The sequence below is a fragment of the Mus caroli genome, unplaced genomic scaffold (genome assembly GCF_978045245.1).
Source record: "Mus caroli unplaced genomic scaffold, Mus_caroli_1 scaffold_1, whole genome shotgun sequence".
Lineage (NCBI taxonomy): Eukaryota > Metazoa > Chordata > Mammalia > Rodentia > Muridae > Mus > Mus caroli.
Window position 1 is genome coordinate 9,788,141 of NW_028227256.1, and position 16,599 is coordinate 9,804,739.

Below are 16,599 nucleotides of genomic sequence, written 5' to 3' on the forward strand. Positions count from 1 at the left end.
GACCTCAACATCCCAAGGGTCTAAATTAAAAAACACGCATCGCTACACACCCATGCACCGCCATACTCCTAGCCCTGCACTTTTGGTTTCTGTTTTCGTTTGTTTGTTTGTTTAGTGGTTTCACAAACCTTGGGATTGTGCTGCTATCCATGTGCCCTTGGACAATTCACTTAACTGTACTCTTGCAGTGCTGTTGATGTGTAGATACAGCTGAGCCAGCCACAGAGGTTACCGCAAAGGTTATGTGGATTTCTGTGTAATGATCACCTGGACCCATGGCAAGTACCACACGAATGCTGTCAGCTGTTGGTCTGCTGAGTGTTCTGCCTGGCCTGAAGTGCTAGAGTTTCCCACTCTCAGTATTGCCTTATACATGCATTTCTCTTTTCTGTTTCTTCTTGCTTTCTACCTCTCCCTTCCTCCCTCTGTTCCACCTCATCCCAAGACAGCGGGAGCTAAATCTTCTTGGTCAATGACTCTAGTTCATATTTCTGAGAATTTTGTCGTTGGCTTGAGCTAATTCGTGCTTTGGACAGAAAAGTTTATATGGTCTTTCCCTTCCCAGCATTTGGTTTGAAGCTTTCAGTGCACCGCCACCAACAGGTAATTAGTTCTGTGATGCTGACACTGGCATAAAAGCTACAGGTCATCACAAACCTGCTGCACTGGGACCACATGTCAGAGAATAGGATTTGACCTGTATTATGACATGTATGAAGACACACTTTGGAGAATTAGCTTGTATATAAAAATAAAAAAAAAAACAAAAACAAAAACAAAAAAAAACCAAGCTTTTATCTTGTCCCTGGGTAGCAGTAGATATTTGAAAAAAGAAACTGAAGCCCATTTTTTTGCTCATTTGCTTCTTAATCAGGCAAGCATACACTGAAGTGTAAATTAAGGCATCCATAAGCAATCTGAGGGTAAATGATGTCCGGGATGTAGGAACCATTATGATTACCTAGTGATTGCTTCAGGAAGAAGTCACCAGAATTCTGCCATTGCTAAAAACCATGCTAGGCATTCCCTGCCTAATTTACGTACAGAGAGACTGAGGCTCAGAAGGAAAAGTCAACTGACAGAAACATAACTGGAAATCTCAGTTCAAACCCAGATACATGTAAATCAAAGCCATAGCCCTCCCTGGCCTTATAGCCCACCCCTGCTAGTGCTAGCCTTTGGGAGCCCGAGATAGGAAGGTGATTGAGTCCAGGAATTCGAGAGTGTTTGTGGGTGCACATTAAAGTCCTGTGGCCAGTGAGCTGGCTCAGTGAGTGAAAAGACCTGCGGCCCTTCCCCCCAGTCCCAGTTCAGTCCCAGAAAGAAACCGGTGTCTCACAAGGGGAGCTTGACCTCCTGCATTCTATCCTCTGACCTCCACAGAAGTGCTATGGCATGTCCACATACACACACACACACACACAAAAGAAAGTAAATCAATTAAAAATGGAAAAAATAGTCACAGTTTTTGTCATGAAATAATAATTGCTATATTTCAGCATTTCTAACCAGGAGAACTAAGTTGGCCAGTGACTAGGCAAGCTTTTTCTGAAATCAATTCCACCAGCACCGGCCTGACTGCAGGTACCACATCTTCTTTTTAGAACCCAAAGCACTCAATATTTTTATAAAACATCTTTATTGCTAAGAGAATCAGGTATTATTTTACTGGCTATAGAGTCTGGAAGAAAACTGAGGTTCTGCTGTTCACTCAAAGATATTGAGTTAGGAGCAAAAGACAATTAAAACCGAAGTTTTAGAATCCAACTGAATATTTAACTCTATTAACAGTGGCCACCACTATAGTCACAAATAATATAAAATACCTTGGTGTGACTCTAACTAAGGAAGTGAAAGATCTGTATGATAAGAACTTCAAGTCTCTGAAGAAAGAAATAAAAGAAGATCTCAGAAGATGGAAAGATCTCCCATGCTCATGGATTGGCAGGATCAATATAGTAAAAATGGCTATCTTGCCAAAAGCAATCTACAGATTCAATGCAATCCCCATCAAAATTTCAACTCAATTCTTTAACAAATTAGAAAGGGCAATTTGCAAATTCATCTGGAATAACAAAAAATCTAGGATAGCAAAAACTCTTCTCAAGGATAAAAGAACCTCTGGTGGAATCACCATGCCCGACCTAAAGATGTACTACAGAGCAATTGTGATTAAAAACTGCATGGTACTGATATAGCGACAGACAAGTAGACCAATGGAATAGAATTGAAGACCCAGAAATGAACCCACACACCTATGGTCACTTGATCTTCGACAAGGGAGCTAAAGCCATCCAGTGGAAAAAGGAAAGCATTTTCAACAAATGGTGCTGGCACAACTGGCGGTTATCATGTAGAAGAATGCGAATTGATCCATTCTTATCTCCTTGTACTAAGGTCAAATCTAAGTGGATCAAGGAACTCCACATAAAACCAGACACACTAAAACTTATAGAGGAGAAAGTGGGGGAAAGCCTCAAAGATATGGGCACAGGGGAAAAAATTCCTGAATAGAACAGCAATCGTTTGTTCTGTAAGATCGAGAATCAATAAATGGGACCTCATAAAATTGCAAAGCTTATGTAAGGCAAAAGACACTATCAATAAGACAAAAAGGCCACCAACAGATTGGGAAAGGATCTTTACCAATCCTAAATCAAATAGGGGACTAATATCCAATATATATAAAGAACTCATGAAGGTGGACTCCAGAAAATCAAATAACCCCATTAAAAATGGGGCTCAGAGCTAAACAAAGAATTCTCACCTGAGGAATACCGAATGGCTGAGAAGCACCTAAAAAAAAATGTTCAGCATCCTTAATCATCAGGGAAATGCAAATCAAAACAACCCTGAGATTCCACCTCATACCAGTCAGAATGGCTAAGATCAAAAATTCAGGTGACAGCAGATGCTGGCAAGGATGTGGAGAAAAAGGAACACTCCTCCATCGTTGGTGGGATTGCAAGCTTGTACAACCACTCTAGAAATCAGACTGGCAGCTCCTCAGAAAATTGAACATAGTACTACTGGAGGATCCAGCAATACCTCTCCTGGGCATATATCCAGAAGATGTTCCAACTGGTAAGAAGGACACATGCTCCACTATGTTCATAGCAGCCTCATTTATAGTAGCCAGAAGCTGGAAAGAACCCAGATGTCCCTCAACAGAGGAATGGATACAGATAATGTGGTACATTTACACAATGGAGTACTACTCAGCTATTAAAAAGAATGAATTTATGAAATTCCTAGCCAAATGGATGGACCTGGAGGGTATCATCCTGAGTGAGGTAACCCAATCACAAAAGAACTCACATGATATGTACTCACTGATAAGTGGATATTAGCCCAGAACCTTAGTATACCCAAGATACAAGATACAATTTGCAAAACACATGAAACTCAAGAAGGAAGACCAAAGTGTGGGCACTTTGCCCCTTCTTAGAATTGGGATCAAAACACCCATGGAAGGAGTTACAAAGACAAAGTTTGGAGCTGAGATGAAAGGATGGACCATTTAAAGACTGCCACACCCGGGGATCCATCCCATAATCAGCCTCCAAACGCTGACACCATTGCATACGCCAGCAAGATTTTGCTGAAAGGACCCTGATATAGCATCTTTTGTAAGGCTATGCTGGTGCCTGGCAAACACAGAAGGGAATGCTCACAGTCAGCTATTGGATGGATCACAGGGCCCCTAATGGAGGAGCTAGAGAAAGTACCCAAGGAGCTAAAGGAGTCTGCAACCCTATAGGTGGAACAACAATATGAACTAACCAGTACCCCCCAGAGCTGTGTCTCTAGATGCATACGTGGCAAAAGATATCCTAGTCCGCCATCAGTGGAAAGAGAGGCCCCTTGGTCTTGCAAACTTTATATGCCCCAGTACAGGGGAACACCAGGGCCAAGAAGTGGGAGTGCATGGGTAGGGGAGTAGGGGGGGCGGGGTTTAGGGGACTTTTGGGATAGCATTTGAAATGCAAGTGAAGAAAATACCTAATAATAATAAAAAAGAAAGGAGGAAAAGAAATTGGCCACCACTCATGGAGTTCACATTACTTCCAACTGTGTTAGGAGTGAAGATGTAACAACAGAGCTAGTTGAGCTGAGCACCCTTAGTCAGGGCTGGGTGTCTCCAGTCACTTTCCTGAACCAACCTAGCTCCCTCCCTCTCACTGGATCAGGGTGTAAAGAAAACTGTCCCTAAACTGTCCAGGATAGACTACAGGTAAAGAAGCTGATCGGCCCACTGCGTAGTTGTTAGGATTGCATGAGTAAGTTCATGTGACTTGCTCCTAACATCACAGAAGCATTGTGCAGCGCTGATGGTGGAGGTAAAGACAGTAATGAATGAAAATGTTTTCAACGCTGGGCGATGGTGGCATATGCCTTTAATCCCAGCACTTGGGAGGCAGAGGCAGGCGGATTTCTGAGTTCGAGGCCAGTCTGGTCTACAAAGTGAGCTCCAGGACAGCCAGAAATACAGAGAGAAACCCTGTCTCAAAAATAGGAAAAAAAAAATGTTTATAAAACCTATGTGATTTTTTTTCTCATTTGATTCAATTTTCCCCATCTAGCTGTATAGGGACCCTTGTGCCAAAATAACCAGGCAGCCTCCTTCACTGGACATTCTCTACATACAGGCAGGTGCAGGCAGCCTCAACCCGGACTCGTGATTACCAAACTTGGTGATGCTCCACTGAGATAACTTTAGAGGACAATTCAGGAGCAGGTCACAAGGTCCTGTCCCCCAGTGCCAAGTCAGTGTAGCTGCAAAGGCAAATAACAATGAAGAGAGGAATTTAACAAATAACTGTAACCAGAACATTGCTGATTATAAGTATCAAGGACGTTTTGAGGTGGGAATGTATGATAAAACTGGTATGATATAACTGTGTATTTATTGACACAAACTTACCAGTCAGAAAACAGAATGAGAATTGAAGTAGTCTAACTCCAGAAAGCAGGGAAGAGGTCTGAATGGCTGGTACAGATGCAGACAGGCTGGTACAGTGCTGGGACTGGTTACCAAGGAGCCTCAGACGTAGGTCAAAGCTGGTCAGAAATAACCATGTGTCTGTGGGGATGCTTGAGGGACACAGCGGACTCCATGTCCCATCAGCCGGTGGGTACCTCGCAGAAGACCCACATGTGAGGCAAACACCTTCTCTCTGACCATTACACAGCAGTCTTCATTCCAGAATAACTCTCTTAACAGTTCCCTTTCTCTGGTATTTCACCTGTAAATTCTCTGGGTGAAGCCCCAGATCTAGTGGCAGCTGTTTCAAGGTTTTATTGCAGTCATAAAAACTGTCATGATAAGGAACACTGAAGTGGTAATTCTGTTTCATTAAAATTCCTGGTATGCTTGCCCTGGGATGCTTCCTTAAACCTCTAGCTAATTACTCTATGTAGTGGGGTCTGTGACTTTTTCAGAAGGTCCATGGTGGAGAAGACAATTGACATTTTGGTCAATGGATATTGCCTTATGTATGTCTAGATGTATGTATATAGCTGTGTTGTATAGAAGTGTGTGTGTGTGTGTGTGTGTGTGTGTGTGTGTGTGTACACATTAAATACATGCAGATATATATGTGTGTTTGGCTTTGTGTGATGTATTGTCTGCTCCAGAAACAATACCATACACTGAGACTCTTAACTCACTCCTCAGGAAGGAATTCTTATTCCTTTTTCACAGGAAATCCATGAGGAATTTAGCTGATGGCAAAATGGGCTGGATTCCAAGTAGGCGGTCACTAGAAACTCTACACACACCATCGTGTTCTGCAAGAATCTGCTTGTACCATCCACTTCTCTAAGCCAGAAGAAAAAGAGAGAGAGAGAGAGAGAGAGAGAGAGAGAGGGAGGGAGAGAGAAAGAGAGAGAGAGAGGGAGGGAGGGAGGGAGGGAGGGAGGGAGGGAGGGAGGGAGGAAGGAAGGAAGGAAGGAAGGAAGGAAGGAAGGAAGGAAGGAAGGAAGGAAGGAAGGAAGGAAGGCAGGCAGGCAGGCAGAAAGTTTGTACCACAGTACTGGGGTTCAGTTGTTACTATTTGTCCAGGTGCGGTAGCATAGGCAGCCCCAGTTGCAGGAGGTTGAGACAGGAGGATCATTTGAAGCCAGGAGCTGAGGCCAACCAAGTTTCAGAAGTGATTCTGTTTGTGCCAGAGATGGTGTGAATTGGAATCACAGACAGCCCTTGCCTTTTCGGAGTAAAATTGGCCCCGTTTTCGTGTGTGGCAGATGCGGCAGCTTTGCTCTGGCTGGCACTTGGCTGTGGGTGGAGTCACTGCCTACTTCTGCTCCTCAGGCCCTAGGCCTGCATCCACTGGGTGGAGAGACTATCCAGATGGATGGCTGCATCTTAAGATATTTGGATTTAAGACAGAAGCACACACTGAATCACTCTCCCCAAAATTTCCAACTATGAAAAGTTATCTCTTTTGGTAGTACTTACCAACAATAAGAATTCTGTTTACTGTGCAGTTATCTCATAGTGAAAGTGTCTGTCAGCTTTGACAAACTTTTTTTGGGTCGCTAAACACACTTTTTTCAAGCTCAGTGATCGTCCCTCGGGGTGCCACCAAACCCTGCCTACAAATTGCTGAACTTTGCTTTGCATGCAGAATTCTGGAGCAGCCTCTGAGGCAAAGACTCATTCATTTGTCCACTACCTGGAGAGGGAGCTAGGCAAGCTGCCTCCGTATAAGCAGAACACACATCCTGATGCACAGAAGTGCAGGTCACAGTTTTCGTCCTGCCATAATCATTTTTGAACCAACTACATCTGCACATTTTTAGACACATCTTTCCATGTACACAAACCCCAAATGTCTGTATCCTTTTCAAAGACTCAAACACCTGAGCTATTGAGACAAATATTTTCCTTCTGCCGATTTCCCCAGCAAAGATTACAGCTGCAAAGAGGTCCATGAAAGACATTAAAATCACGTAGGATTCTAATTACAAGTGCCAGTATCTACTCAAAGTTGGGACTCATTCCCAACTTTGTGACATGGCTGAGTTGGGCCTAAACAAATTTATTCATATGTTTGTTAGTTTGTTTGTTTGAGGTAGAGTCTTACAGTCCAAGCTGCCTCTAGACTTGTAATCCTCTTGTCTCAGCTTCTTGAGTGCTGAGAATACAGGCATCAGCTACCAGATTTATTGGTTTCTTTGTGTGTTAGATTCCCTGAGCCTGGAGGTCCTGGTGGATGTGAGCTGCCTGGTCCAGGTGGATGCTGGGAGCTGACCCTGGATGTGCTAGAAGAGCGGAAATTGCTTAGTCACTGAGCCTTCTCGCTAGCTAGCCTCTACTTAACCTTCTGCAACGTGGTTCTCACATTGCTGTGTTCTGTGTTGCCTTTTCCTGACATGCTTGGTAGTTAGCTGCCTTTTCTTCAGCAACCTGCTCTTCTGTGTGACGACCTTGAAGGTTCAAGGCACTTCAGGCAAAGCCTGAAAAGAGACGAGTGTAACATGGCTTGAAATAATCATTTGGAAACACCAGAGGTGTGGAGGCTCAGGTGGGACCATAGCGTGAATTCTAGATGCTCAGGGCGTGGGAGTCGAAAGCCCCAATGCTGCTCTGATAATTAAACATATAGCACAGACATGCAGCTCTCTTGATGAAAATAGATGTTAACTGCAGAGCCCTTGCTCTCGGCGAAGGCTTGTGCATGATTTACTATGCATTTGATTTATCTGCTGACAGAACCATCACATTCCTTGGCCAAACTTTTTTACATCAGAGATGCCTCCTGGTGGTATTGGCTTGCCAGTGGGAGTGGGAGATATGAGATACTCATAGACACTACTAGAGTGGGTATCCTAGTCACACATGACTTCTTTGGGTTTTCAGACAGGTTTTCTGTGTAGGCTTGGCTGTTCTGAAACTTACTCTGTAGACTGGTCTGGCCTTGAACTCAGAGATCCGCCTACTTCAACTTCCCAAGTGCTAGGATTAAAGTCCTGTACCACCAAGACAGGACTTATCTGAAAATATGTGTGGCTCAGCCCGCATGGATATTTAGAGCATAAGTATATGGTGCTGGTGTCAGCTTAGGAACATTGAAATACACATAATAATAGCACACAGGCGACACTTGTATATGGGAGGGAGAAAAGGATACATCTAACAGTGCTAGTCCTTATCCAGGCTCACTCTGTTGTCTTGCTAACATAGCTTCAAATGAAGGCCATGATTCTTCCTACTGACCAGTGAGTCCTTTAGGGCTTGTAAGAGAAAAACTGAAATGTAAAGAAGTGATTGGGGCTTTCGAATGGAGAGAGGCTTCTGAGAGGCCTCCCGGGGTGAAAAGACATTGTTGGAACCAGAACTGTGAACTTGCTGCATTCCCACAGCTGTGGACAAAACAGGAACTAGGAACCCCAATGCGACCCCCACTACCACCCCCGCAGAGCGCATTTTCTGGGAAGGTCGACTCAGTCTCCCTGGGACCCACCACATGCTGCGGGCGTGAAGAGTTTGTAGGAGAAGAAGGAAAATCAAAAGAAAACACGATGAGTTTGCCAATGTCTGGGATACCCAGAGTTGGCTTTGCCTGTAATGGCCTCAAATTAAATTCCTCTCCGTCTTGCTCCTCTGCCACTCTGCCCAGGCTCACTTTAGAAACCAAGAGGCAGAGAACAAAGCAGGCAAGTTTGTTTTTCCAGAACAAATGGGGCAGTTTGGGGTCCTGGTGGAAGCAGCGCTGACAGCTGGCTCCGTGTTGGGACACTAAGGGTTTTAACACGGTTCATTCAAGACTGTTTAGTCTGGGGGCGGAGGATTCATTTATCAGCGCCAGTGTCATCGAGGCAGTTCTGATTCCCAATGATTTCATTGTCATCTGTATGTGCCTGCCACAAACGAAATAGAACTGAGCAGTTACTGCAGGGTCACTTTCATTTATGCTCCTTAATGGAATTAGCAGCGAGGGACGGGGCAGGGGTGGGGGATGGGGAGGTGATGGGGGAACGGACTGACCGACACCTAGCTACTGCTAGGGTGCTTAGTAAATAACAACTAGCTCAGCATCGCCAACTGCTTCCCGCTGGCTCTTGCAGAACTGGCAGTGCATCGAGGACACATCCGGCAAGCTCCGAATCCACAAGTGTAAGGGACCCAGCGACCTGCTCACAGTCCGTCAGAATGCACGCAACCTCTACTCTCGCGGATTGCATGACAAAGACAAAGAGTGCCATTGTAGGGACTCTGGTTATCGCTCGAGCCGAAGCCAGAGAAAGAATCAAAGGCAGTTCCTGAGGAACAAGGGAACACCAAGTAAGCTCCACCTTGTGACCCCGCCCCCCACACCCGACACACACACACAGCGGCAGGAGGATCCCTTTTCAAGACAACCTCCCCCACGATTCACACACAAATTAGATGTTCTCGGTGTATAGATTTCAGGATAAAAGCAAAAATCATTGCTCAGTTTAAAGTAAGATAGCAAAGATCGGCTAGAAATTTTACTTTGCAAGCATTTTCACTTAGTATAGAATAAAAATCCACTTAGTAACAACTTCCTAGGGACCAGGGCATCCACACCGGAAAGGGCTTCAGCGGGTGTCCCTCGGGACCATGGGGGCGGGGGGGTTAGAGCCATCTGACTTTACCTTCATGGTAATGCTCTAATATGCCTGTCTTAAGTTGCTTTAAAAGTTAAATTTCAGGTATCAATCAGTTCATGTGTGTTTAACCTTAGAGGAAAGACATGAGCAGTTTTTAAACGCATATTTTTCATGTTTTAGACTGTATCTTTAAATGTTGTCATACGCTTGTATCTTGTTGAGTGGCAGTATCAAATTAGTTGAACTCAGTACAGCATATCCTTACTGCCTACAGGTATTTTTAGTAAAAGCTCTCAGGTAACTGATTGACACAGACTACAGAAAACAGGAGGAACATCTACTGAAGAATGATCGTCTACTGCCACCTCGTGGCATATTCGAGAAGTGGCTCAAATCTGTGCATATTCTATAGAAACAAATAAGTTCTGTTTAATTGGACACAAAACACTTAAGAGACTCAGAGTTCCTTACAGCAGACATTTTTGTGCTGAACAGAATAGACTAGAGGATCATGAATTCCTTATCTAGGTGGACTGGTCTTCACTGGTTCGCAAAGTGGTTTATAGCCAGTACCACAGAGTTACGGGATTGTCTTTCCTCCTGGAAGGAAATTTCACATTTAAACCTCACAAGAAAATCACAGCTAGAATTAATAAGGTTACAAGGCCCCTGATACAAGCATCCCACTTAGCAGCAGGAACACTCTCCCCTGACAGAAAGTTTTCAAACTGCGTCCTACAACAGGAGCAGGTTTCCTCTTTTCCTGAGGTGATGGTGGTGCAAGGCATCTGTCTGTCAGTCATGGCAGCCACTACTGCACCTGGAAACTAAGGGGTCCTAGAGGGAACAAGCTCCCCTGGAGGAAGGCTGACAGTTGTGATTCCCTCGTCTCTGTGACTCTTCTTCGTGACTTAGGAAACTGGAGAGAAGATTCCAGAGTAGTGAGCTTGGCAAAGCCCAAGCACGGAAGCAGAGGTCAGAGCTTGTACAATAAACCCTTACCCAGGACCCAGCGAACAAAGTCGCGCACTGCAGGCGCACAGTGGCCTTACTCTTAGTATCAAGTGTTCAAAATGTTACATGGCTGATGCAAACTTTCACAAATTTAGTCGTTTTAGAGCGCTGCCCTGTACTTATGTAAATGTGAGGTGTTGAGAGGGGTCGTCTCTTTTAAAAAGCAGCTCAAGGCAGTGGTGAGGCAGTGCGTTCAGGCTCCAGGACCCAGTGTGTTCAGGCTCTAGGACCTAGGGAAAGCCCAGCAAAACCCAATGCTTCAGTTCCCTCATGCAGAGAGAATAATAGAACCAATTCATGTTTGATAGCTCATAAGTTTGGTTTTTTTGTTTCAGTGTAAGGACCATTATGACAATACTTTCATTTCAAGATTATGGATTCAAGATAGATAAGCAGAATACAAAGGACAGTGGAAGCTAATAACAAGCAGGGGCTATATAGTTCTATACTAACTACCTTCTCCATTCATGTAGAAAACTAAGTGTGGCAGCTTTTAGCCTGCTAGCACCCTTGACAGGACCCAACCAGGACAAGAGCATGCTTTTTGCTGCTGTGATTTCAGGAGCTACCCAGGACAAAGGTGCCCCAAGGCTCCTCAGCCTGCACTTTGTGTTCCTCTCTAACATTCCACGATGACCGATGATACCATTCTCCTTCCCACCCACATCTGTTCATCTGTGGTAAAGACTTTTCCTCTCATTCCAGAGTATAAGCCCAGATTTGTGCACACCCGGCAGACTCGGTCCCTGTCCGTTGAATTCGAAGGTGAAATATATGACATCAATCTGGAAGAAGAAGAACTGCAAGTGTTACCACCAAGGAGCATTGCTAAGCGCCATGATGAGGGTCACCAGGGCTTTGGAGGCCACCAGGCTGCTGCTGGTGACATCAGGAATGAGATGCTGGCAGACAGCAACAATGCTGTGGGGTTACCCGCCACTGTCCGGGTGACACACAAGTGAGTCTCCTCGTGTAGTTCCCAGGCTGGAGGACAACATTACCTCACGCCCCATACAATCACCATTGCACTTTGCAAAAAGAAATAGTATTGCTCAGTAATGCAGTGTCCAAAGGCTTACAGGCACAACAAGGGACACAAGGAAGCAGAAGGAATTAGAACCACCAGCGACCTGGACATGTGCTTTGGGTTCTGTTTCATTAGCTGGGAACCAGGCAGAGCAATCCTGTCATATCACAACTAAGCAGGCATGGGTGGAACCTCCACCCACAAGTCTGGGGACTCTTCCATGCTCCGTGGTCCTCCAGACTTAGAGCATTACAGAAGTTAGCTCAGAGATGAAGAACACTGGCTGCTCTTCTAAAAGAGCCAGGTTTGGTTACCAGCACCCACATAGAGGTTCACAACTGTCTGCAACCCATGTCAGGGGCTACAACTCCCACGTCTGAATTCCACAGATGCCACATGCACCTGATGCAATACCCATGCACACAAGTAAAAATAAATAAGCACTTGGGAGGCAGAGACAGGCAGATTTCTGAGTTCGAGGCCAGCCTGGTCTACAGAGTGAGTTCCAGGACAGCCAGGGCTACACAGAGAAACCCTGCCTCAAAATAAATAAATACATAAATAAATATAAATAAATAAATAAATAAATAAACAAACAAATAAACAAATAAGCAAACAAATACGCCCTGGAATCTGGAGGTGATCCTAGCACTGTTTCAACTAGACATCATGGAGTGCACCTACGTTCCCAGCCCCCAATGTTCAGCAGGATCTCAAGTTCAGGTCCTGCTTGGGATACTTGGGAGAAAAAAATGGAGAATCTGAAGGTCTAGTGCAGCAGTGTAAAGCGCTTGTCTAGCCAGAGGCTTGTCTAGATAGAGCCTCAGCACAGCCAAACAGAAGGGAAGCATCAGAGTGTTCGTGCGCTGTTTGAGGTTTTTCTTTCTGTAAAGCAAAATGGTGGAGTGATGTGTTTCTTCCAAGAAGCCATTTTGAATTGTGACTTTGAAAGTCTATACACACATGGAAATGCACTCTTAATCTTTTGTGTGTGCACTTGCTGACACTTTAAGTGTTTAATTTGGGGAGTGAATCCTGTTCAAGGGAGGATGAATGTGGAAAAGTGTGGCAAGGTGTTCTTGGTGATAATCTTGTCACAAAGCAGTGACCCTGTCCCTTGTCCAGCCAGCGGCCAGGACCCATTCTCATTTATCCTTGTGAGGGGATGATCTCTCAGATCAGTGTTTTTATCTACAGGACGAGGGCGAAGGGTAGACTGCTCTCTGCTCTCTCTGGTGTCTGTCTGTTGTTGTTTTTCTGTTGTTATGGGAACGTGAGCTGTTTCTTGGGGCCTCCTTGCTTTTGCAGGTGCTTTATTCTTCCAAACGACACAATCCACTGTGAGAGGGAGCTGTACCAGTCAGCCAGAGCGTGGAAGGACCATAAGGCCTACATTGATAAAGAGGTCAGCCTTGGGGCTGGGTAGAGCATAGTTATACAGAGCTTGGTTGTCCATCCCCGCACAAACATACAAACAAACACAGCAATCCACAGGGCTGTGTGCTCAGCTCCTTAGCCCTGCTGTGACTGGAGGGTCACACCATGTGTCCATATCCTCATTTTTGTAATTGCCTAAAAACTAGAAAATCCACCAAGAGATTTAATCGTCTTCCAGTAACGTAGTGGTAGTCCTACTAAAAGCAAGAGTGGGAAAGGGAGGGATGAATCTGACAGTCTTTTGCATGTTTTTGAGAAAACATGAGGTATCTGTTAATGTCTCTGGCACACTGGCAATACAGAAGTAAACGTGTTTGTTCTATGGCTTGCTCTTCTCCGTTGTTCTGGGAATGGTCATAATCACGGAATCCAGCCAATAAGGTGGAGGAAAGTCTGTAAACAAAGATCCTGATCTTAAAAGCTTGTATGATTATGTGTTTTCCAGATTGAAGTTCTACAAGATAAAATTAAGAATTTAAGGGAAGTGAGGGGACACCTAAAGAAAAGGAAGCCTGAGGAGTGTAGCTGTGGTGACCAGAGGTGAGCATGCATCCTAGGGCGCCTTCTAACACAGCAGAGGTGAGCATGCGGCCCTGACACAAATGAGCCAGAGAGAAGAGCTCGAGATTGCGGCATGTTTCATTAATGCCGTGTGTGAAGGCATTGCCATTGCCATCAGACATATTGGCTTTACCCACTTGAGTCTAATTAAACATGGCACCCACTTAAGCAAATGATACAAACAAGCCCCACTGAAATAATGGCAAAAGAATAACTTCCTGCCATGCATGTGAGTGAGTGTGTCTGTGTGAGTATATTTGTGTGTGTGTATTTGTATGTGAATGTGTCTGTGGGTATGTGTGTGTGTATATTTTTGTGTGAGTGTATGAGTGAGTTATGTGTGTGGGTGTGGGTGTGTGAGTGCTTCTGTGAGTGCTTCTGTGAATGTGTGTGAGTAGGTATGTGATTGTGTGAGTGTGTATGGGTATGTGGGTATGTGTGTGTGAGTGTGTATGAGTGAGTGTGAATGTGTGTGTGTGTGTGTTTGTGTGTTATGAACCATTTAACCAAATGAGAGGTTACATATATTAGACTCATGTCTAACCTTCTGGCTTGCAGCTATTACAACAAAGAGAAAGGTGTCAAACGACAGGAGAAGCTAAAGAGTCACCTTCACCCCTTCAAGTGAGTGGCTTCCTGTCTGCACTGGGGCTGGGGCTGTCCCTGGTGACAGGAGGGGCTCCACATAGGATGGTCTGTGATGGAAATCGGCAGAGAGTAACAGACCTAGAATGACTTGTGGTAGTGCTGGCCTCTCAAGATGGAAAGAAGCACTTGGATATTTAAACAATTGCAAAAGTTGTATGTGTGAGAGATTTTGTATCTGAACATCAATGACATTTAAACTATGTGCAGAACCAAAATCACCTGCCGAGGCTCAGGGAATGGGAAGGAAGTGAAAAGAGTCTGAGAGGTGGGGGAAGAGGAGGATGCTTTGAACGTGACACTGCTATTATGATCCGGAGCTCATAGCAGTAGTGATTACGGGCATAAGACAGAGCTCAAGAGGACCAGCCCTGACCAAGAAGTTACTGCAGTTGGTAGCTGTGGGAGGAGGGAGCATCATTCCTCTTAGGGCTGGACCACTGGTAAGCGTCCATGCTGCAGCACTAGACTCAGTGGGTTATTACAGAGAATAAAAGACATGAGGATGTGCAGAGAAAGATCAGGGGTGGGAGGTGGGGTGCAAAGAGGCATGCAGGGTGGGGGTAGGGTGTGAAGGGGGCATGCAGAGGTGGGGGTGGGGTGCAAAGAGGCATGCAGGGTGGGGGTAGGGTGTGAAGGGGACATGCAGGGGTGGGTTGTGAAGGGGGCATGCAGGGGTGGGAGTGAGGTATGAAGGGGGCATGCAGGGGGTGGGGGTGGGGTGTGAAGGGGGCATGCAGGAGTGGGGTGGGGTGGGAAGGAGGCATGCAGGGGTGGGGGTGAGGTGTGAAGGGGACATGCAGGGTGGGGATGGAGTGTGAAGGGGCATGCAGGTTGGCTATGATCATATCTCACTGTACACACAAATGGAATTCTCAAAAAGTAAATATTTTAAAGAAACAAAAAATCTTTATTTTAAAATGTTATCATGTATAATTTGCCAAAGGATATTTGAATCCCATTGCAAGCCAACTAATCAGTCACTGACTCCGTGGCCGCCTGATATGTACTGAGCCATCAGGAGATCACATCATTTGTTCAAAGCTTGTGGCTGGCAAGATGCACTGACTCGTGCCAACCTTTCTTCCTGTCGATGCTTAAGAACAAGTGATCGTCAGATTCAATGCAGATCTAGAGAACTGTCCTGAGCGAGTTTACCTCCATGGTACTGGCTATATTTGAAGCCCTCTGTGAAAGCAGAGGTCACCCGAGCTCATGTGTCTGTGCAAGGCTTAGAACAACAACCCCACTTTTTATAAAGTACTTTCTGGTCGTCCAGGGAGGCTGCTGCCCAGGAGGTGGATAGCAAACTTCAGCTCTTCAAGGAGCATCGGAGGAGGAAGAAGGAGAGGAAGGAGAAGAAACGGCAGAGGAAGGGAGAGGAGTGTAGCCTGCCTGGCCTTACCTGCTTCACCCATGACAACAACCACTGGCAGACTGCCCCATTCTGGAACTGTAAGTCTCCCAGGGGTACATCCCATGGAGTGCAGAGAGCGCCTCCTATTGTTCTAATGTAGGCTGAGAACCACACAGGTAAAAGTCAATCCAGGGCGTCCAAATGGAAAAGGTCACATTGTGTGCCCAAATCATTTTGCTAGAAAAAAAAAGAAAAATTACTTGTCTTTAGAAACTTTGGAGTCTTTGTTTGTTTCTTTGTTTTGTTTTGTTGTTATGTTTGTTTTTTTTTTAATTTTTGCTTGATTTTTTAAAAATTTACTTATTTTATATATATGAGCATACTGTAGCTGTGTTAAGACACACCAAAAGAGGGCCTCAGATCCCTTTATAAATGGTTGTGAGCCACCATGTGGTTGCTGGAAATTGAACTCAGGATGGCTAGAAGAGCAGTCAGTGCTCTTAACCGCTAAGCTATCTCTCCAGTCCTTTGTTCTGATCTTAAAAGATATGGTCTCTGTGTGTATCCTAGAAGCTAGCCTAGAACTGTATAACCCAGGCTGGCTTCCTAGAACTATATAACCCAGGCTGGCTTCCTAGAACTATATAACCCAGGCTGGCTTCCTCTTTGCAGTCCTCTTGCCTCAGCCTCCCTCACACTAGGATTATTGGTATACTAGCTTTTACTCCTAGAAATGCTGGTATTTTTGTTTAAAGATACCGAGTCTCTCCTTGAGGTTTCACACAGAGGCTTCCTCAGGCCCATTCTGCCCATAAACCTGTTAGGTCCGTAGCAATAAATGCCTGGGCACTTTTGTTCCAAATAGATTGCTTTCTGCTTTAATTGTCTTTTTGTCTTTTAAAATTCTTCTTGTCTCATATCCTGACTACAGGTTCCCCTCTCTCCCCCACCTCCTCCCCTTCATCAACTCTTTCCCCCA

The 16,599-nt window shown here is 45.0% G+C and overlaps 1 protein-coding gene across 1 annotated transcript in view; it reads left to right on the top strand.

Moving 5' to 3' along the window:
* Positions 1-16,599, top strand: part of Sulf1 (sulfatase 1) — a 165,647-nt gene that overhangs the window by 131,246 nt on the left and 17,802 nt on the right. The window contains exons 13-18 of the mRNA XM_085835667.1: positions 9,073-9,289; positions 11,299-11,551; positions 12,929-13,025; positions 13,503-13,597; positions 14,177-14,242; positions 15,543-15,718. Coding sequence (XP_085691793.1) covers positions 9,073-9,289; positions 11,299-11,551; positions 12,929-13,025; positions 13,503-13,597; positions 14,177-14,242; positions 15,543-15,718 — 904 coding nt within the window. The remainder of the gene's footprint in view (positions 1-9,072; positions 9,290-11,298; positions 11,552-12,928; positions 13,026-13,502; positions 13,598-14,176; positions 14,243-15,542; positions 15,719-16,599) is intronic.